Source organism: Megascapheus bottae, chromosome 10 (assembly GCF_031878675.1).
Source record: "Megascapheus bottae isolate mThoBot1 chromosome 10, mThoBot2.hap1, whole genome shotgun sequence".
NCBI classification, from domain to species: Eukaryota; Metazoa; Chordata; class Mammalia; order Rodentia; family Geomyidae; genus Megascapheus; species Megascapheus bottae.
Window position 1 is genome coordinate 8,117,813 of NC_143518.1, and position 22,467 is coordinate 8,140,279.

General features: G+C 46.8%; 2 protein-coding genes across 2 annotated transcripts; one reads left to right on the forward strand and one right to left on the reverse strand.

Annotated features, from left to right (window-relative positions):
- The first annotated feature begins 1,349 nt into the window (after positions 1-1,349).
- On the forward strand, positions 1,350-3,422 carry C10H1orf35 (chromosome 10 C1orf35 homolog). Its single transcript, XM_090340150.1, has 7 exons — positions 1,350-1,594; positions 1,721-1,766; positions 1,853-1,935; positions 2,009-2,081; positions 2,190-2,275; positions 2,608-2,739; positions 2,902-3,422. The coding sequence occupies exons 1-7, from the start codon at positions 1,350-1,352 to the stop codon at positions 3,026-3,028; spliced, it is 792 nt and encodes a 263-aa protein (XP_090196276.1). The 3' UTR covers positions 3,029-3,422.
- A 1,365-nt stretch (positions 3,423-4,787) lies between these two features.
- Positions 4,788-22,069, reverse strand: Arf1 (ARF GTPase 1). The gene is made up of 5 exons (XM_090340152.1): positions 21,975-22,069; positions 6,717-6,900; positions 6,516-6,626; positions 6,169-6,293; positions 4,788-6,071 (listed from the first exon to the last, which is right to left on the reverse strand). Exons 2-5 carry the CDS (start codon positions 6,862-6,864, stop codon positions 5,910-5,912), a joined length of 546 nt encoding a protein of 181 aa, XP_090196278.1. The 5' UTR covers positions 6,865-6,900; positions 21,975-22,069; the 3' UTR covers positions 4,788-5,909.
- Between the last annotated feature and the right edge of the window lie 398 nt (positions 22,070-22,467).

The following is a 22,467-nucleotide window of genomic DNA, read 5'->3' on the forward strand; positions in this document are numbered from 1 at the left end:
CAAAAAAAATCTATAAAACATTAAGCTACATAAGAGCAGCCAGCTTGTTAGTACCTTTTATGTATGCACCTAGCCCTGAAGTGCACCATCTCTGTCTGGAAAGTGTCTCTCAGATGGTAGGGCTGTGGAGCTTAGAGCAGACTAGAAGGCTTAGGATCTGTTTAGATGAAACCTGTGGGTTTAGGACACTGCTCCAAGGGTATGGAGCACAGGAAAACCAGGTTGCTGGACAGAATGTACCCAACAACCCTTAGCTACCTTCTCAGCCTCAGATATGCATGGTTTATGGTTCTCCAGACAGAGCAGGGAGCATAAGCCCAACATTCTGGGAATCCAGGACCTTCTTGCTTATAGCCTCCACCTGTCTCCCCCACTCCTCCATTTGTGGGCCCTTCCCTATCAAGGTTACCCCAGGAGACTCAGACGTGCAGCCAAACTGGGTATGCTAGACTAACTTTTCCTTTACACAGTTATCTGGTGCTTTGTGTTCTGGTGTTGGTATACAGTTTTACTGTGTCTCTCCAGATGCAGAAGTGCATACACATCAAGGATACACCAAAGGAAAACTTTGACCATTCTGGGTCATCTCAGATCCTGTATCTGAGTCAAATCATGCTTCCATCTTTATTGTTACAGGGCGGCATAAGTGTCCTGGATTCTCCCCATGCTTTCCGAGCCCAGTCTCTTTTTAGTTACATCCAGGATACATTAGATTTTCAGCCCAGCCTTCCACCTGTGTCCAAGCACATCTTAGCCTGGCCAGCAGTGGAACCCTGCCTGGGCCTGCGTTGGTCAGTGATTCTCCTTTTTATATTGAGTATTTGAGATGCCAGGCACTTGCTATCACATCCAAGATTTTATTGTTTTGAAAGGAAATGGGGCTACAAGCCTCGAATCACGACCCTCCTGGCCCCAGACTTTAGGGTAGCTAGGATTAAAGGCATGAGTAACTGTGCCCGATTAACAGGAATGAACTTCCAGTTATACCCGAAGCCCCATCCAGGCCACACTAGTCCCTCAGGGGACGGGAACTCGGTTGGGGCTGTGGTGAGCCAACGCGGAAGTAAAGCCTTGGACTCGCTGGCGGGTGGGGCTGGAGTTGAAGCAGGCAATCAGGTTGGGGTGGAACTTCGCTCTGGCCGGAAGGAGGGTGGAACGGACGTGAAGAAGAAGGAAATGCTCGGCGTGGCAGGCCGGGTGATACACTGCGCAGACGCATAGGGAACGCTGGTGGCGCCGTGCGCAGGCGCGGCGCGGCTGTGACGTCACGACGCCCATTGAGGGCAGAAAAGTCGGGCCCAGTGTTCTGTGCCTGCCAGCGTTGGTGGCCCGGCGTCGTACTTGGCGCCATGTTCGGTTCCAGCCGCGGCGGTGTGCGCGGCGGGCAGGACCAATTTAACTGGGAAGATGTGAAGACTGACAAGCAGAGGGAAAACTACCTGGGTAACTCACTGATGGCCCCTGTGGGCCGCTGGCAAAAGGGCCGTGACCTCACCTGGTACGCCAAGGGCCGCATATCGTCTGCGGGACCGAGCCGTGAGGAGGAACTGGCAGCCGTGCGGGAGGCCGAACGGGAGGCTCTGCTTGCAGCGCTGTGAGTGTCCGCGGGCCGCGGGGCGGGGCGACGAAGACCTGGAGCGGGGGCTGGAGGCGGGGCTGCCTGGCTCTTGGGGCGGGGACCCGCCAGGTGCGGCTGACGCTTGCCACTTTGCTTTGGCAGAGGCTACAAGAACGTGAGGAAGCAGCCCACCGGCCTGAGCAAAGAGGTAAGTCGAGGACGGGGTCCGCGGGGTTAGTGGGGTCCGTCTGTGCCTGCCGTGCAAACATCTTGTGCTTTTTTCTACACTCGCAGGATTTCGTGGAGATTTGCAAGCGAGAGGGAGGCGATGCGGAAGAGAAAGGCGTAGATCGGCTACTGGGGCTGGGCAGCACGAGGTGCGGCAGACTGGGGAGGGATAGCGGGACTGGCTAGTTGTCCAGAGCCGTTCTCACCGCCTTGTCTCTGCAGTGGCTCCGCGGGCCGTGTAGCGCTGTCCCGGGAGGATAAGGAAGCCGCCAAGCTGGGGCTGTCGGTGTTCACGGTAACCCTCCCTGCTCCCAGCCATACTAGGGTCCCTTGAATTGGGTTGTGGTGGTACCGAGGGTGAGATTCCCCGGAACCCCTCTCCACAGTGTCCCTTCTTTTGCAGCACCACCGTGTGGACAGCAGCAGCCAGGGTACTTCTCCAGCAGCTGCCAAAAGGAAGCCGCGCATAGAAGACAAGGACGAACCTGGGTGAGTGGACCTGAGTAAGCTTGTGAGTAGCAGCATGAGGTCAACAGCAGCCAGCCTTGGTGATCAACTGGGAGATTGAGAAGTTGAGACCGCCAGAAGCCTAGGCTGGCAGTGTCCCATATTTATATCATCTACCAGCTGCTGCAGGCCACACATACTGACCAGTACTTGAAAAGTAATCTAGTGAGCTAATGTGAGGCCTATTTACTGATGCAAACATTGAGTCAGAAGCCACATGTAGTCTTGGCTATCAACTGTATGTACATGAGGCTGTGGACATGCCCTGCTGTCCTCACTGGAGGGAAGCTGAGGCTCTTTATTTTCTCTTGTAGTGCTGAGAGTCACAAGAAAAGCAAGAAGGAAAAGAAGAAAAAGAAGAAGAAACATAAGAAACATAAGAAGAAGAAGGACAAAGAACACAGGAAGGAGGCTGAGGTTACCTCATCATCTCCCTCTCCTGCTTGGTAGGCACAGGCCCTGCTCAGCTTTACTTTGGGGAGCTCTGAATGAAAGGCCTGAACAGGGAGAGTTCTTAAGCAACTCTGAGGGCCTGGGACTAGAGTATGGCTAGGCAGGGTAAAATGTCACTCTGAGTCCTAATTTTCTCACTATCCTTGTCTCACAAGGTCTAGACGCAGGCGTCATGATTCTGACTCCTCTTCCCCATGCTGTAAGAGAAGAAAGTGGGGACATAGCGGGGACTGTGGAAAGAGCCCATCCTACAGTCGGCAGAATGAAGATTCTGATAATTGATTGGGTGGACTGATACCTACCACAGCCCAAGCTATCCCGAGCCTGGAACCTTGCTCACTACTGGACACCATGAAGATTGGGCCTTGTGGCTGCTATGTGGTTCCCACCCTGGGAACCCTCCTGCAGGCTACTTCCTAGAGCGACCCTCAGCTGTGCCTAGGTCTTGGGAGTTTGGCTGCTAGGGGAAAACTTCTCCAGGCTCCTTTGGATCTGAGTGTCTGCAGAGTCCAAGAGGGTGGTGGTGCTAAGTAAAGATTCATCTGCCTAGAGGGGTCCTGCAGAAACTAAACTGCTGGCTGCTCTGCACAAGTCCAGGCTCAAGAGCCAAGACCAAGTGTGGTTACTTTTCACATTCATTCACTTTGTACTTAAATAAATGTATTTTAAAAGAATATGAGTGGCAGGGTTAAATGACCTGGGACCTATGAATATAGTCTCATATTTACAGGGTAACCTGGATGGGGGTGTCGAAGGTGTAATACTAAGGTATGAAGTTGGCTTCATGCTTTTTAAAGAGGTACTCTAGCTTGAGTTGAGCCATTCTTTTTTATGGGGGGGGGGGGGTATGGGGCTTGAACTCAGGCCTGGGCGCTCTCTTGAGCTCAAGGATACCCTTGAGCCAAGCCTCACTTCCCATTTTCTAGAGGGTAGAGATAAAGAGTCTCAGGTCCTTTTGTGCCCGGGCTAGCTTTGAACCTTGATCCTCAGATCTTAGCCTCTTCAGTAGCTAGGATTACAGGTGTAAGCCACCACACCCGGCTGAGTTGAGCCATTCTTGTAGCCTTTTTTGTTCTGGTTATTTCTGAGGTAGAATCAGTAGTTTCCTGCAGTAGCTAGGATAACAGGCACTTCCCTACATCTTTTGGTTGAGATAAAATCTTGTGAACATTCTTGCCTAAGACTAGTTTGGAACAACAATCTTTCTGATGTCTTGTAATGATCCCTAACTACATCCAGTGCCCATCTTAAAAATAAAAGACCAGGTAGTCTGGGTTGAACCTGAAAGGTCACCCATGACTTGAAGCACCTAGGGCCTCAGGTTGTCCCTGCCACCCACACACACTTCACCTAACCTTTGTAGAATCCCAACCAGCTCCTGCCTGAACAATAGAGTGGGTAGTTGACATGAAGTGTAATATATTCATCAGCCTGGGCATAAAGAATAGAAAACAGGCTGTATTTCTAATGGTGTTTTGTTGGATTCTTTTGGTGCTGACTCAAAACTGAATGCTGTGGCACAGGCAGATCCTAAGTGTCCTATACTATGGCCTGCACACTGACCTATACTCTGATTGGCTGCCTTTGAGTGGAGACTGCCACTATTTTAGACACTGTCCTGGGGAGGATGAATGTCAGTATACCTGGGTAGAAGGGCGTGGTGAGGGGAACAATCAGACTTTGACCTGCTGGTGGCTATTCCAACATGGAGACCCATGTGCTGCCATGCCAGTTGCTCGGTATTCATATGCACATAGTTGGCATAAAGCTTCCTGTGGTGGTGATCAGTGATGCTGCCAAGAAAAAGGGAGCCAAAGCCTGTATAGCACCCTTGCCATTTACGCATACAAGATGAAATGGACCATTCATCCAGTGGAAGTGAAATGTGCTGTTTTTTTCCCCTCAAACATTCAGAGCACTTATCTAGGGACTAGTCCAGGGCTTGGAGGCCAGCCTCCTACTCTCTAGTATGAAAAGGCCCTATTGGCCTCTTTCCAACAGGCAGCCTTGTGACAGTGACAGTGAACCACTGACGAGCCCATGAAATAGTTGAGACTTTATTCTAATAGCTATAATTACAGTGCTTGTTGAAATGAAAACTGAAAACAAGTATACAAAACAGTTGATTACTAATTGTGTATTGAAAGCAGTAAGAGGTTCCACGACACCAAATAAACCAGTTCTGAGGTTTTCAAGATAAATTTAACAGCTCCAGCTTCTTCAGTGTTTATCAAAATACAAAAGAAAAAAAAGTAGAGGTCGTCTTTTTCGATGGCAAATCGGACCCTTGCAGGCTGAGGGAGGAAGCTACTTCACACATGGAGATGGGGGTGCTCTGGGACTGTGGGTATGGAGTGGACCAACCCTCCCAGCTTGCAGACTCCTGCTGGTTAGACCCAGGCCTCCCGCCAGCACTTGGAGTAGGCGCAAGAACTGGGAACATGGGCTGCTGCTAGGCCACAGGCCCATCAAGGATGAGGCCATGCCCTGAGGCCCTGCAAAGCCCCCTGCCAGCCCCTAGGTGACCATGTGAGCACGAGTACAAGCACAACGCTATGGAATGCAGGTAATCCAAAGACAGGTGAGTCACGGGGGCTCTACTGTGACCATGCAGCGGATGGTGGTTTGTTCATCACCGTCTCTCCTGTTCCCACAGGGGAACAGCTAGCTGATCTGATGGACTATCATTCAGGTGGTTACTGCAAAAACCTATATTAGGCATAGTCTCCCTTCTATGTGTTCAAGTGTTCTGCTTATATTTTTAACTATTTTAAAAAATGCACTGAGTTCAGGTTAAAAACCAACCACCAAATGGATTCCGATACTGATCTACACAGCCCACTGGCTCCTGGAGACCAGGTGCCCACATGTCCAAATCTCTTCTCAGTACTGACAGTAAATTGATTCTCTTTTTACAATAAAAAAGCTGAGTAATATTGCATAGGAGTACCAGAAACTGCCTCAGTGGAAACAGAAACTATTTACATTAAATAAAAACCTGGCTGCAGGCTGCGTCTGCACATGTACAGCACGGTGTGATGCACACTGTGACCAACCCATGGAGACAGCTTCTGGCACTCAGGACCACAGAGTCGCACGTTTGCCACATGAGAGGAAAGCGGAGGGCGGAGAGGAGGAAGTGAGGGGGAGGGGGAGTTCTGGTTCACTTCTGGTTCCGGAGCTGATTGGACAGCCAGTCCAGTCCTTCATAGAGCCCGTCCCCGCTGGTGGCACAGGTGGCCTGAATGTACCAGTTCCTGTGGCGTAGAGAGTGCAGCCCCAGCTTGTCTGTGATTTCGGCAGCATTCATGGCATTGGGGAGGTCCTGAGGGGAAGGATGCATCAGCAACAAGAGCCATCAGCAGGCTATCCTCCCCCTCCCTGACATGGGTGCCCTTAGGGAGAATCCTGCTGGCACCTACCTGTTTGTTAGCAAACACCAAGAGGACAGCATCCCGGAGCTCATCCTCAGCCAGCATCCGCATAAGCTCTTCACGGGCCTCGTTGACACGCTCCCTGTCATTGCTGTCCACCACGAAGATCAAGCCTACAAGGTAGCCAGCCACATGACGGCACATGTTCAACACTCACCACCCAACCAACCCACAGGCCATGGACCCAATTCCAAGAATCACAGCTGCCTTTACCTGCCCATGATATTGTAGTATGGCCTTGTCCTGGAGTCAGCAAGGCCATGGGACTTGACCAAGAGGCTAGACCTCTGAAGGAGGCTGATAACTAGAATCTAGAATGAGGGCTTTTCCCTTACCTTGGGTGTTCTGGAAGTAGTGGCGCCACAGTGGCCGGATCTTGTCCTGGCCACCCACGTCCCACACAGTGAAGCTGATGTTCTTGTATTCAACGGTCTCCACATTGAAACCTGGGGGCAGGGTTGCAACTGAGGATCCTCTGCACCTGGAAACCCCTTCCCAGCCCCCACCCCTGCTGCAGTCTCAGCTTAGCTTCTCACCTATGGTGGGAATGGTGGTCACGATTTCACCCAGCTTTAGTTTGTACAGAATTGTCGTCTTCCCAGCTGCATCCAGGCCCACCATGAGAATGCGCATTTCTTTTTTGCCAAAAAGGCCCTTGAAGAGGTTTGCAAAGATATTCCCCATGCTTGTGAACAGGTGGAAGCGACACTGGCCAAAAACCTGGAGAAGCAAGGTATCCCAAGTATGTTTTGTGCTGCTAGTGTACGTGAACCATGTAGCAAGTTAGAGCCTATCCATCTTAGACTCTTCTGTCCCTTCTCCCGAAATCCCACAAAGGAATATGTTACACAATTGTTGTTCCTGCCAGGAGTGTGGCCTAGTGGTAGAGTGCTTGCTTAGCATGTAGAAAGCCCTGGGTTCGATTCCTTGGGACCACATACACAGAAAAGGCTGCAAGTGGTGCTGTGGCTCAAGTGGTATAGAACTTTGTGAAAGCCCAAGGATAATGCCCAGGCTGAGTTCAAGCCCCAGGACTGGGGAAAACAAAAAACAAAAAACACCAAAAAACAGCAATTGCAGTTCCCAAGAAACTGAAAGAGCCTAGGACCCCTATGGCTACATGTCCACCCAGAAAGGTGGCCACAGCACTCAGTCTCCTAAATTCATTTGCCCTGTAGCTACCAAGCTGGAGAGTGTAACCAGAGCCACACCGAGTGCTGGCTCATTTACTGTCTGAAAATTTTGCTTTCTGGGGGTATGTGAAACCTTTCCCATATGAAACAGTTTCTCACAGGTCCCAGAGAAATTACCCAACTTCTCTTCAGTGTACCAGCTGGCAATAAGAAATCACACCTAGAGAGCAGGTAGAGGGTAGTGTGGGGGAGGGAGGCTCCTAGAACTTCCCCAGTGTCTGGGACTGGGCAGCATGTCATACTGCAGACTCAGACCACAATGTTTCTATCATATACTGACAATAGCACTTGGGCAAGCCCAAGAAGCACTGTGGTATCAGGCCATAGGCAACTGGGACAGATCTCACTGCCAAGTTAACAGGAGGCCATAATCCAAAACAGCCAGGACCCCATGAGGTACAACAATAAGCTCCTACACACTTCTTTTAACAATGCACACACAAGGCATACTTCTGCTGCATGGGCTCATACACTGACCCACTTCAGTCAACTAGCAGACTACAAATGCTACAGTGCATCAATCAAGTCAGGTGTCACCAATTCATCAGAGCCTGGTCTGAGGATGAAAGGGCCTCTGGAAAGACTAGGCCTGGTATCACCATATGATGGGCACTTTCCATCAGTCCAAACAGGGACTTTTATCACCTTCTAAAATGATGGCTGAAAGGAAATCAGACTGCTAGCACCTAATAGTAAAAATAAAAGGGAGGCCTGCCTTCAAAAAGTTATGTGTATCTTCTGCACTGCCATAACAGAAGATCACACACCCAAACGAGACAGCAAGTCCAAAACTAGAGCCCAGTAGGTTGGATATCTGACTTTGTATTCTGTCCTCTACAAAGAATCTGTTGTCTTCACAGTCTAGAAGAACCAGACCATGGGCCCACTCCCAAAAACTCCTCATGGAGCACTATTAATGAGATAAAGCCTTATTAAACATACTTAACATTATTGTACTCAAGTCCAACTTCTCATACACTAAATGGGGATACTTTCTGACTATGTCCTATATGCCAACCAAGAATATTAGGAGTCATGCATCCAGACATCCGCCTGTACCTCCACACTGCCACCCTCCTCCAGTGACCCTGTATGGCAAGAGGCATTCTGTCAAAGGTCCCACTCCTCATTATCCCTCCTCTAACATCTTAGGACTGCATTACAACAAGGAGAATGTTATTGAGTAGCTTTTTAATTGGCCCCTTCCAATTGTAGTCAAATATACAAGGCAGAGAAATCAGATCTTCATTTCTTGGTACTCATAGGATTTGTACACTCCTGTCTTCCTCAGTGGGCTAGGCTTAGCTGCCTTGCCAGTTTATGTCACCATTTTCCCAGATGTGATCAGCGGAATCCTTTCATACCACTCCCAATGCCCTTTGGACACTGTTTTGTTTTGTTTTTTTTTTCATTTCACAGTATCACATTAAAAAAAAATTATACTATGTCTCATGTCTCAAGTAGAAGTAGCCTTTGTTATCGTGGCCCTTTTTCAGGAGACAGCCAAGTTCCCAGGTACAGAGGATTAAGTTTTTGCAGAATACAGTAATTAAAATTATTTCCCAGCATACTTCTGAATTCACCATCCACCTTTGGAAAAGAGAAAAGGAGGAGACCTTTTAGATCCACACACTCCACCTTTAAATCCCTATTTATTAGGGAAAATACCAAACATCAATTTCAGAACCAGAGGGCATATTTTTCTTGAGGCTCCCAGAAAAATGGTGACTTATATCCAACCAGACAGAAAGTTTGCATATCTAAACCATGGATGGAATCCCACTGTGAATGTGCTTTCAGCCTTTTGTGGAATAAGAGGTACCAGGAGACAAACAGAAGGATCCACATAACAGAGACCTTTCAGAACAATCTCCAAAAGCCTAGTCTAGCCCCATTTCCCTTCAAAATCCCCAAATATAACAAGCCAAAAAAAAGGGGAGGGGGATTTGAAGGAAAACAAGCAAGACAGGGAGCATATAGTATTCTTTTAAGAGAAAACGAAAGCCCCAAACCCACATGCAAGCACCAGGACAACAGATTAAAAGATATAATGTCCACAATATAAGATATTGAAACAATGGCGAAAAAGGAGACAAACTGTTCACATCACAGAAGTTCAAAAGGAAGCTCTCTGAAAGCAGAACAGGACAAACACAGATACAAAAGAAAAACAATCTACTCCTAGCACCTGGGAGGTTAAGGCAGGAGAATCCAGAGTTTGAATAAAGCTTAGGCTATATAGTAAGTTACAAGGAAATGGGGAAAGGATAGAAAAGGAAGGATACTACAAGGACAAGGTTCTTTCATGTTCCAGACAGGAGTACATAGCCGCCAAGGCATTCTGTGGCACTACTGATAGTTGGCCCTCAGGAATGCTCTTAAAATTTTGAGACGATAGCCCTTAATCTTTAGTCCTAGCAGCTACAGGTAAGAATTATTTCAGCATCATATGGCCTTCTACTTTATCTCTTGTACATAGTTCCAATGAGGTTCCTGGCACCAGGCAAAATGAAGAGCCAAAGATAATACAGAGGGGGCAGGCAGCCACTAGAAGGACTGCTGCATGAAGAACTCAGGAGCATCTTTCCTGTTTTCATCATAGGATCTAGTGATGATGGGAATCAGAAGAGAAACGAAGAGGTATGTATGAGTAAAAACTCAAGCATGAAACAAACAGGCATGTGCCCGCACATACACACACAGTCTTTCAAAATTTACTCCAAACCAACCAAACTGAACAAATAGGGAAGTAATCTTGCTCAGCAACCATCGATGTCCACATAGTCTCAACAGTTAGTCACTGCTGGACACAGAAAGCTGAGGCAATAAAGGCCATCCTCAGTGTCTAAATCAACAAGTCACAAGTAGATGTCAATGGAAAAAGGAGAAATATCTACTGGTTCCAGGAGCTGGTGGCTCACGCCTGAAATCCTAGCCTCTCAGGAGGTTGAAACCCGAGGATTGCAGTTCAAAGCCAGCGGGGGCATGAGATTCATCTCCAATTAACTACCAGAAAACTGGAAGTAGCACTGAAGCTCAAAGTGGCAGAGTACTAGCCTTAAGCTGAAGAGTTCAGGGACAGCGCCCAGGCCCAGAGTTCAAGCCCCATAACCAACCAGTGACAGTGAGGGCTGGGGGGTTGGGGATACTGAGATAAAGGAGCTCTTGGATGGCTTCTTTCACTATAAAATGCTGTAAAAACATGAACCCAAACATGCATCACTGAGTGGAAAGGGCATCTCTAACTCATCATATCAACACAATAGCAGGACAATAACTGAGTTTCTGCCTGCAAGTAGCTGCATGACTATATCACTGCCTATAAAGGTCCACTAGAGTTTGATGTGGTATGGCAAGGATATTATAGCCAAATATGCTGGGCCCACAAGACAGAAAGGCTGTGAGAAGCACAGTGATCACAGCCTAGAGTCTTCAAGAGGGAAAATGGCCACATAATTTATTGAGAGAACCAGGATGGGATGAACCTCAAGTCTCAGGTTTAAGACATAACCCATAAGCACCTAGGTCCACCAAGCTGTCCAAAGCAGACAATGGTCAGCACTTCCGGCCTTGGCACTTATCAATATTCCAGTGGGACCCAAGCACCATCCACTGTTTCTATAACCAACCCAAATCCAAAAAAAACTCCACAGCAGTAGAAAAGTCCAGTGGGTACAACAGTGGATGCCCAGCCCAGATGTGGTTTACCTTTCCTCCATCATAATCCTGCATGCAAGTTAAACCTGCTCTTCAGGTTCTCTACTAGGAAGCAGTGAGAACAGACTTCTTCCCTAAAAGTCTTCTGTTTGTGTGGTCTACAGCCCCAACTACTAGAGAGGCCACCTCAGGAAGGATGACAAACATCCAGAAAAAGCAAAAGTAGGAGAGACTTGCCAGGCTTAGATTTTACCTCCCAAGGTGAAAGGAACTTTCCCAAGAAAGTTCCTTCAGGAAGATTGTTCTCTTGGTGAGAAGCAGAGGACAAGCACCATGGGTGGCCTCTAACCTAGCTATTATACTTCTAATACAGGGCTCTGTGAAGAATATCACTTTCCCAGGGATACCAGTCTCCATGAGGCAACTGAATTACGTCTCCTTAGCTACATTCATAGCTCTCTCACATGGATGAGTGAATGGAACCTGACTGTGTTTAGCTGCTGAAGAAGAGACTGACAAACAGCCTGCATCATCTACTGCTCTTCAATACAAGCCTTAGTGATAACATACCTAAGCACAAGCCAGATAGCCACAGACAAATCAGATTGTGCAGAGAACTAGGCTAAGTACAATCCCCTCAAAATGTTAGTGCTAGTATGACAGAATTTCACTAGTAACACAGGTTTTCCATTGAGTTGATGACCTGAACAGGGTTCACACACATCCTACTAGAATGAGAAATTGGTGACATTAAGGAGTTTCTTCCTTTTTGGATTTTTTAATTATGAACAAATTCAGTACAGTGTAAATCAATAGCTTGTAATTTCAGCTTTCATGCCTAACTTGAGGAAAATGAGAGAACTTATGTACAGCAACAATTTGCCAAACTAGATACTGATAGCTGATGGCTGTGACCCTAGCTACTAGGAAACTGAGCTCTAAGCAGACAAATCCAGTGGTGCTCTACCACTTGACCTATACCTCCATTTCTAGCCTTTTGCTGGTTAGTTGGAGGTATAGGTCAAGTGGCAGAGTACCAGCTTTGAGTGAAAAACCCAATGGAGAGTGAGAGGACCTGAATTCAAGTCCAAATACTAGTACAAAACAAACAAAAAACGAGACAGGCATGGTAAATGCTCATACATAATCTCAGCTACTCAGGAATCGAAGTAAAAGGATTAAGTAGGTGCAGAGGCCTGTAATCCTGGTTAACTCAGACAGATGAGAACTGAAGATCTCATTGCAGGCAGCTTGGGCAAGAATGTCCATGATACTTTTATCTTCAATTAACCACTAAAAAGCCAGAAGTGGTGGTGCTATAACTCAAGTGGTAGACCACTAGCCTTGAGCAAAAAAGTTCAGTGACAGTGCCCAGGCCTTGAGTTCAAGCCTCAAGATAGTGTGCACCCATGCACACACGCGCGCGCACAGTAAATAACAGTGCCGGCTGCCAGTGGCTCAGCCTATAATCCTAGCCTCTTCAGGAGGCTGAAATTTGAGGATCACAGTTCAAAGCCAGCCTCGGCACGGGCATGAACCCAAGTGTGTGGGGGAGAGGGGCAGGGTTAAGATTAACAAGCCTGGTGCCGGTAGCTCAGACCTGTAATCCTAGCTGAGATCTGAGAATCACGGTTCAAAGCCAGACTCAGCAGAAAAGTTGGTGAGACACTTATTCCAATAAACTCCTAGCTGAAGTGGCACTGTGGCTCAAATGGTAGAGCACTAGACTTGAGTAAAAGAAGTTCAGGTCAGGACCGGGTGTGTGGTGGCTCGCACCTGTAATCCTAGCTACTACTCAGGAGGTTGAGATCTGAGGATTGTGGTTCAAAGCCAGCCCAGGCACTATGAAGCCAGAGACTCTCATCTCTAATTAATCACTAGAAAATGCGAAGTGGGGCTGTGACTTAAGGGTAGGGCAGTAGCTTGAGCTGAAGAGCTCAGAGACAGCGCCCAGGCCCGGAGTTCAAGTCCCATGTCCCTATCCCGTTCCCCCCACCCCCCAAAAAAGAAAAAAAGATTAGTGGCAAAAAGCAACTGTTTCCAAACAGTGACAAACTGACACAATAGGCATAGATTATCTGTTATGTAAAAGCCTTATTATTCCTTTCCAAAATAAAAGATCTGTAATTTAAAGAGCTCTTCTACTTTCACACGGAATAATCTCTGTGTACATGTGTGCAACATAGGCTGGAGCTTGGTTACTCATAAAATCTCGGCTTTATTGTATGCACTTCAGCCAAACATTTGACACTTCTAGGTTTGACATTTTCCTGCAACTATTTCCATTATGCTTTACCACCATTTCACAGAAGTTAAAGAGGAAAACAGAATGTGCTGATAATGGGATCTGACAGGCACACCTAAAAAGTCTGCAGAATTGTGACAAAACCATGACTCAACCATCCTGTTCCTAGGACTAGCCCACGACTTTCTGTGCATCCAATCAAGGAGGGAAGGAACATGACATGACAAAGAACCCACAAGAGCACTCTAGAATTATTTTCAAGGTGTCTACAGGGACTCATGAGGCACCAAAGGCAGTCTGCAAAAATCTGAAGCCATAAAAGGCCCTCCCCAAGTTTCATGCCCAGTGCAGCTGTCACACATCTGCTCTGCAGGCTGCCTCCTCACAGCTGTTGTGTTTAAGGGGTGGCATTACCTACCAGATCTAGTTTGCCAGTGAGATGATAAGTAAAATTCAAATTCACTCCTGCAAACCTACATTTTAAAGTGAACTCCTTAAAATAAGTTTGTGTGCTGACAGAAATGAATTTCACTCAAGCTGAATTTTTGGTTTATAGTGACTCTTGTAAAGAGTCTTGTCCAAATAATTGCATTTTTGTATTTTCCTTTATTCATATTTTCATTACTATTTTATTCATGTTACAATATTTTTTACTGGGGGGGGGGGAGGCGGCAGTGATAGGACTTTAACTCAGGGCGTGAGCGCTGACCCTGAGCTTTTTGCTCAAGGCTGGCACTCTACCACTTTTAGCCAGAGCTCCACTTCTGGTTTTCTGGTGATTAATTGGAAATAAAAGTCTCACAGACTTTCCTGCCTGGGCTGGCTTCGAACTGCAATCCTTAGACCTCATTCTCCTGACTAACTAGGATTGCAGGTATGAGCCACCAGCACTTGGTTTTTAACTATTTAACATAACTGTCCAAGGAATACTTCAAACAGCCCATGATCTCTATGTGGGCAGTTCTGTGAATTATATGACTTCTAATTGGAGCTATAAGAAGGAATTCATGAAAAACACAACTCTGGGACTTGTGGTGACTTGTTCTAGAACATGTAGCAGGAACATCTTAGTATCTCTGCATAAACCCTTGTGGCAGATGCTGGTTGTTGTTCAGTGTCATACTGTTCTCTCAGTAACAGAATCTGGATATGTCCAAACTTGAATTTGCTATTGGGGACAAGGGCCTTTCAGAATAAAGCCCACATTTTCTTACCTTCTCTGAATTTCATACCTTTAGTGAACAGAGCCTAGGTCCTGCATCTGTGCAACAACAGAACCTATACCCTAATAATATTACCACAACTTTGACCTCCAAATGTAACTGAGGCTGAAAGTCCCACCAATGGAGGAAAAAAGGACAAACAATGAGATACTAGCCACATGGGAGGTCATTGGCTTATTTCCAGCACCACACACAAAGAAACACAAACGTGCAGCAACCCTGAAACAAAGTGAAATTGGGGAATACCACAGTAACAATCACAAGGATGCAAGTGAGAAACTACCTGGAAGTCAGGGGACAGTGGTCCAGGCCCAGCCCAGCTCAGCCCTACACTATGGACCTTGTCACTAGTGTGGTCAGCAATCCTCATACCTCAGATCACTCCACATGGCCACAGGATCATCAGCACTGGGTCATTCTGGTACTCTTAGTAAAGGACCCTGCCCTGCTTATCTGTGACGAGAACCTTGATTTACAAGGCCTCAGGTTCTAGGCTGGTCATACTCTTCACTCCTCATCCTTTTTCAGGCACAATGATAGTGTTCATCCACGTACGGACTCACTCTCCACGAACAGGTATAACTTAACATCATGGAATAGAACTGAGGGAGGACAACTGAGACCATATACTCATCTGCTACTCTGAGATCCACAGAACACTCAATAACAAGCTGCAAGGTCTCTGCCTGGTGCTTATCGTAGAAGATGGGCAAGCACACAGCCAGGCTATCAACCTACTGCCAGTTCATACTCACCACCACTAGCCTTGGTCTCAGTAGGAGCAGTCCTAAGTAAACAGGACAAATTTCTCATAAGGAAAATCACACTAATTTAACTTTGCCAACTTACCTAACTATGTGCTTCCCTCAAAACACAGTAAGCTTTCTTCCCCACACAAGTATAGAGTTAAGGGACGCAATGTCCAGTGGCCATTTTCACACCCTAGAAGAAATAGGGAACTAGAACAGCTACTGGCTGGTGGAGCTTTCATAAAAAAAAAACTCCCTATGACTTTTCCTCAAATCACTCATAAGCAAGGCTTTCCTCTGAGTTTACATAAGTGATTAAGACAACCTCTACAACACAATTATTTTGAAAAGAAGGAAAGAAAAACTCAGCCCTTTTTTAAAGACTTGTTCTTCAGGAAGAAAGAGAAAAGTGTATTATCAATAGGGTCCCTCAGCTCAGGGGTCATCTCATCAGGTAGACAATCAGAGGGACAATGATCACCTCCATTTCCAGTTCCAGAGAGCACTTGTTCTCACTGAACTTTGTGTTCCTCTGACTATGTCCAGATCCCTAGCAACCTGTGTCAGGAAAGCATTCCTTTAAAATAGTGCATCTGTTAATACCTTCCCCCTGTTTTCCAGACATCTCTCTCTCCAATTTTTCTACCCACCCTCTCAAAGACACAATGCCAAGCAACTTCCTCCCAGTTCTTCATACTGGAACTCTGAACACTTCCCACCACTCCTTCCCCTTGTGCATTGCAACAGTTGAATGCTTTGCGCCAACAAACCCCATGAAGCTGTCCCAAAAATGTCACAGGGAGATAAAGGGAAGTGACTTCTACTGAAACTTGTAGTGTTGACCCAGCCTGAAAAGATGGGTGACTGGAGAGGTGCATTAACAATGCCACTGGGGCCAACTGTGAAATGACATTTCTCCCCAGATAAATAAAATGCTTGGTTAGTTTCTGGAAAAAAAAAAAACAAAACCACCACTAACAAAAAACCCCCACGTTTTGTTCCTCTCTTATAAGGTAACTGCATTTCTGAAAAACTGAGATCCACTAAAACTGTACACACACACATACCCTTTACCCTTGTATGTGAGACAAGCAAGAGTATCACAAAAAGCTCCATGAAAGCTACACAAATGCATTCCTGCTGCTGCCATCATGTATCAATGCAGCCTCCTGAAAATACAAATATGTTCCCACAAAATTTAAAATATCTCTGGGTGCTGGTGGCTCACACCTGTAATCCTAGCTACTAAGGAGGCTGAGATTCTGAAGATAGAGGTTCAAAGCCAGCCTGGGTAAGAAAGTCCATGAGACTCTTATCTCCAATTAATCACCAAAAAACCAGAAGTGACACTGGGGATCAAGTGGTAGAATGCTGGCCTTTAGCTGAAGAGCTCAAGGATAGTACCCAAGGCCCAGAGTTCAAGTCCCACAACTGATCAAAAAAATATTTTTTTAAAAATACTTTTTCTAGGGACTGCACAGCTGTTCCAGGGACCAAGTCCACCTGCTAGCAGGCATCTCATCCTTATGCACTGATGACAAGCAGGTCTCCAAATTCACATAGCATACACAGCATTGCAGGGTCCTTTCTTCAATTGTTTCAGATCACTGAGAAGCCCTAGGTTTCTCCCTCAAACCTATAGATCCCTCATTCCATCACATCTCTACTGAAAAGTCACCTACCAGGATACCTATCTTGCCTTCTGGATGGGTTCAAGTGTCTGCCTGCCTTCCCTGCTAGGGCAGATGCTCCACCAGCAACGAAGCTTTTATGCATCACATTTTGTAGGACCTCCCACCCTACCCCATCTTCTCCCACTACACTTCTCATAAGTGACTCACCATCAGAGGAGAAAGTGATAGTAAAGAATGTTTACAAGGCCCATGGTATTAAAAAAAATCATATAAACCTGCAGATATATAGTATTTCTAAAATTATTCTATCAGAATAAAACCTATGGGGTCAATAAATGAATGTAGCACCATTTTAAACTACATGAGCATGGCTTAGTCTGAAAATTCTTAAGTTTGGAACAATGTGGAAACCCATACATATAGAAACAATAAATCTCTGAAATGCAGATGCCAACATCCCCACAGGTTTAAAGACCCACAAGGAGAGGGCAAGGTATATGCCAATACTAAGAATACATTTCAGAAACTGGGTGCTGGTGGCTCACAGTGCAATCCTAGCTTAGATGATATCTAAGGATCATGGTTCAAAGCCAGTCCAGGCAGGAAGATCCATGAGGCTCTTATCTCCAATTAACCACCACAAACTGGAATTTGCACTGCAGCTCGAAGTGTTAAGAGAGCTAACCTCAAGCAAAAGGGCTCAGGGACAGCGCCCAGGCTCTGAGTCAAAGCCCCATGACTGACAAAAAAAAAAAAAAAAAATCAGTTCATCTCCCTGATAATTTTCAGAATCTGTTACCTCACCAACAGAAGAGAAATGCTAAAGAAAGGCTGTAAATATTACAAGGAAAATTTCACCACCAAAGCCATCAAAAGATATGGCATTTAAAATGTAGTCTGATGGGTTTAACTGAAAAACTGCATTTTCATCTGTAAGAGGCTTCAGAGGAAAATACTTGGAAAGAAAAGCACATCTTACTTTGCGTCTTCATTCCTACTATTCAGAAATCCTTTTCTTGGCCATATTCATCTGAACATACGGATAGGATACAACTTTTGTTAAAAGACATTCAGGAGTGGGTGGCTTATGCTGGTAACCCCAGTACTTAGGAGGCTGAGATCTGAGGATCACAGTTCAAAGCCAGCCTGCACAGAAAAGTCCTTAGGACTCTAGTTCCCAAAAAGCCATAGCTCAAGTGGCTGAACACCAGACTTAAACAAAAAAAGCTAGGGGACAGTGTCCAGGCTCTGAGTTCAAGCCCCACCACTACTGGCACACAAAAAAACAAAATAAATCAACAAAAGTTTACGTTTGACATCCATAAAAAAGGAGTTAACTATTTTATATACAGTCACCATATAAGAAGCCCTATGAAAACAAGTTCTAGTATGCCAGCATTCCATTAAGGAATTTAAACAATTCTTAAAATTCTTATTAGAAAGTTTCCAAACCATATACTTACCACTATCACTTCCTGAAAGGTGCAGGTATAGTAAGTGACTCTCCTATTCACCCACAGTGTATACCAGTAGTGTACACCAGTAGTGACCCTCTAGTCCTCAGAGGTATGGGAAAAATGTCTTGACACCTAAACTTACTCCCAATTGCTATATTTGCACAAATGTGCCTGTCTAGATGGGTATGGTGGTACACAGATGAAACACTGGCAATCCTGTAACCCAAAGGTTGAAGTAGGAGAATCAATAGTCTCAGGCATCTTTGGGCTATGTTATGTTACATAGCAAGCCCATATATCAATCAATCAACAAAATGTCTGTCTTTCATGTTTTCTTCTGACTCTTTCTCATCACATAAATTTTTCCTGTTATTAGGACTTATAAGAAGTACCATTCTCTCCTGTCTACTGGCTTTCAGAAGACTGTAAGTAAAAATGGGAAAACAGGATCAGTAGGAACACTGTGGAAGTGGAGCCCTAATCAGCCTCATAACTCTTCTATGCTTGTAGCAAGCTGGGGGACAGAACTCTGAGTGAGCACCTAAGATCCTCCCGAGAATAAAGAAATTGATGAATCTATTAAACTATACAATTAGCTTACCAGCAAATCATCCATCTGACCCACCTAAGAATGTTGAATTACTTCCCCAAAGAAATACAGCTAGATAGGCCTCACCCATGTACTTCTGTCACCTCAAGGCATTTATAACTATCACGATAGGATATAAACCACAGTTCTATGCATTTGGCTGAGAATCCCAATCCCATACCCCCCATGTTTCTAGGCACCCATCCTTTACCTCCTAGTAGGCAGGTTCAAGTTTTCTTTTTTTAGTACTGGGGCTTGAATCCAAGGCAGGACCTTGTCCTATGCTTTCAGCCCTTTTTTGCTTTAGTTATTTTTCTGGCAGAGTTTAGAATTTTTACTCAGGACAGACCTCACCCAGAGATCATTCACCTACAGCCTCCTTTGTGGCTAGGATCACAGAATCACAGATGGGTATGGTCATGTCTCCTCTTTACTTACTGAGATGGGAGAGGGGGTGTCTAGATAACTTTCTGCCAGTACTGGCCTCTAATTGCAATCTTTACCTCCCATGTAGGTGGGATTACAGGTATGAACCACAGAACACAGCCCTCAAATCTTGTTTGGATATAGCACATACAAAATGACAAGTTCTTATCTAATTAAAGATCATAACAAAAAGGAATTATGCAGTTCTCCCAGGTACCTCTAACAGGTAAGCACTTTATTTCCTTTCACTGTCCTAATATTTATGACAGCAAAAGGCCAAAGGAGAGAATGTCCATGAGAGTAAACAGGGACAGGCCATGAATGCCATGGCAAGCTGAGGCCAGCTGGGGTCTGACCATCTGCTCAGTGGAAAATCATATCTCTTGGAGGAATTTTTGGAAAAGCTTTGGTAAGCATAGCTTGTGACTAAGAGCAGATTTAAATCTACCCAACAGTGCAATGTTTAACTTGAAGAATCTTTGGGGGAGGGGGGGACCGATCCACCTCAGTAACTACAGCTCCATGCTATTCCATGAACCCGAACAACAAGTTTTTCTTGTTTGGTCTGCTCTATGGCTAAATGACTTGGGGTCATCTCAACAGTTGTGGTCTATATTAACTTTACCTTTAAAAATAAAAGCCAAATGTCCTTTCCTGTACTTTCAAGCCTGTCTGGTCCAGGGTAGAGGCCACTTGTTAGGTGAAGACGGTCCAATACCATCTTCACACAGTATTGTGCAAGAAACATACAGAACACCCTGACTGATTTTTTTTTCATATATGGTTGTATTCTATTTTTTTTTCCTTTTCCCTTCTTCCTCATTACCCACTGACCACATTTTTAAACCGGAACTGTGAGGAGCACATAATAACCCTGAACACATCAAACTAGTATTATTCAGACACCCAATTACATATGTAGCCCAGTTATTTTTTGTCTTTTCTTCCACAATGAGTAGCTGTGAGTCAGATGTTATCTGCACCAACTGTCTTAAACATTCTGTGTGTGTATGCTTGAGTGTGTCACACACTCCACTGTGTTGCTAAGGCTTAAACCTGAATATTAAACAAGTGCTTCGTCACTGAGCTACACCCCTGGTCTGAATACAGACACCCACTTTGTTATCTGTCTCATGGGTAAGAGCATATTGCAGTGTTCCAGGAATTCAGTCTCATTTTCAACAAGATACCTGAGTGACAGATGTTCCCCTGTCCAACAATCAAAAAAAAAACCTTTATAGCAAGAGAAAGCACACCTGTAGCTAACTAGATTTTTAACCTGCACCTAAACCATGCAACTCTTCAATCTGGGGTGATGGTTTAATAATACTATTCAAGTCCTCACAATTTTTGCTACTTGTGTGTTGGTGAAAAGTCAGCTCTGCATGTTAACAGGGAGGGCCACGGAGACTTACACATCACAGCAACCCACTAGCCCCTCTCCCCCACACACAGAGCAGAAAATATCAGCTGGGAGGAAAAACTGTTGATCACTTGCTCCGCAACAAGAACTACAAACCTGACCACTCCAACACTGGGAGTGGCACCTGCTCGGAGGCTCTCTCTACGGTGCCTTCTAGGATCACACAAAGCAGTAGCTTTGGAAGGCTGTCCCTTTCTTTCCTGCCTAATACCATCTATTGGGACAGAATGGGATATGTACTTAGTACTTAGGTACTGTACAATGGCTCAGTAACAGTATGGCACCCATGACCACCCAATGCGAATCAGAGCAGTGCATTGGGTCCGGCTCTGCTCGGCGAAGACTCCCATAGTCAGGTTAAAGATTCACCAGCTGAGGGGGGGCCCTTCTAATCTACCCAGGACATCAAGGAAACCACCCTGGAGATGGAGGATCAACCAATTCACCCTCAGGAGGCCACCAAGGGCTGGAGTGTAGATCTCAATTCAAATATCACGGGGGTAGGGCGATTTCGTAAGCGCAGAACCTAAATCCAGTCTCACCGGAGACCAAAGAGGGTGCACCCCCGACTCTCTCTGACGTCCGCCGATACTCTCGCCTGCTTCCAAGCACCGTTCGGCAGTTCAGGGTCCCTGTTCGCCTGTCCCCCTCTTTCCCCTTCCCGGCCGAGAGCGTCTGTCCTCCGGGAAAACAGGAACTGTAACCTGGAAGGCCGAGGTGGAAGCCCTAGCTACCTGCGTGACCTTGACGCCATCTCGGGACCGCCCGGGCCTCAGTTTCCCCATGCGCGAGGCCAGGGCCGTGCACAGACGCTAGAGGCTCGCCCTTCTTCAGCGAGGGGATGCCGTGGCCCCCAGGAGCCCACACCCCTCCACCCCGCACCGAGGGAACCGAGCCTCGGGAGGGGCGAACCGGGAGAAGGAAAGCCCCGGCTTCCTGGAGGAGAACCCGGCGTCCAGGGCGGATTTCCGGGCTGTAGCAGGAGCGAGCTGGCGGGAGAGAGGCCCGGGTAGCTGCGGGCGACTGCAGGGCCTGAGGGGTGTCGCGGATCTTCCCCGCCCGGCCGTCCGGCCCCGACTCTGGGCTGGCCGCAGCACTGCCCGGACCCGTGTCGTGGCTGAGAGCCCCCGCGAGCCTCTGGACACCGAGCCTGCCTTAGCCTTCGGTCGCCGGACCCTGGTTTGTCCCTCACCCTCACCTCAGCAGCAGCTGCTCCCAGCCAGGCGTTGGTTTCGCTCCCACAAGATGGCGGCGCTGACGGCAGCCACGTCAGCGCCTGCGGCCGCGGGGCACGTCGGGAAAGGGGCGGGCACACAGGGTGGACCGCCCATCGCACGCTCCGCGCACGCGCACTGACTCTAAGAGGGCCGCAGGGGAGGAACCAGAGATGCCCCGCCCCTCGGATCCTAGCTCAGGCAAGCGAACCCGCACCAGTAAGTAACCTGAGAGGTCGCTCCAGTGGGGTGTGGCCTCCGGGTACAAGGGCACGCGCACTCGGTCCTGTTAGTCTTCCAACCCATTTCTCAGATGCGGAGACTGAGGTTCCCTTCGCATCCTGCGTAGCCCTTGGCATGGCAGAGTAAGGATGGGAAGGAAGTGTCAGCTCCAAGTGGATGTGATGTCCTTCTGCGGAGTCTCCAAGGTCTTTGATTCTCCTGCTGTGCTCTGAGCACTGAGGAAATCGATGTTGC

Bases quoted from the DNA above. Each gene is read 5' to 3' on its own strand.
- C10H1orf35 (XM_090340150.1), top strand. From the start codon at position 1,350: ATGTTCGGTTCCAGCCGCGGCGGTGTGCGCGGCGGGCAGGACCAATTT. The intron at 1,936-2,008 runs GTGCGGCAGACT...TTGTCTCTGCAG, and splicing joins CTGGGGCTGGGCAGCACGAG to TGGCTCCGCGGGCCGTGTAG. The intron at 2,740-2,901 runs GTAGGCACAGGC...TTGTCTCACAAG, and splicing joins TCATCTCCCTCTCCTGCTTG to GTCTAGACGCAGGCGTCATG.
- Arf1 (XM_090340152.1), bottom strand. From the start codon at position 6,864: ATGGGGAATATCTTTGCAAACCTCTTCAAGGGCCTTTTTGGCAAAAAA. The intron at 6,627-6,716 runs GTGAGAAGCTAA...CCCTGCCCCCAG, and splicing joins GACCACCATTCCCACCATAG to GTTTCAATGTGGAGACCGTT. The intron at 6,072-6,168 runs GTAGGTGCCAGC...CCTTCCCCTCAG, and splicing joins TGGTGTTTGCTAACAAACAG to GACCTCCCCAATGCCATGAA.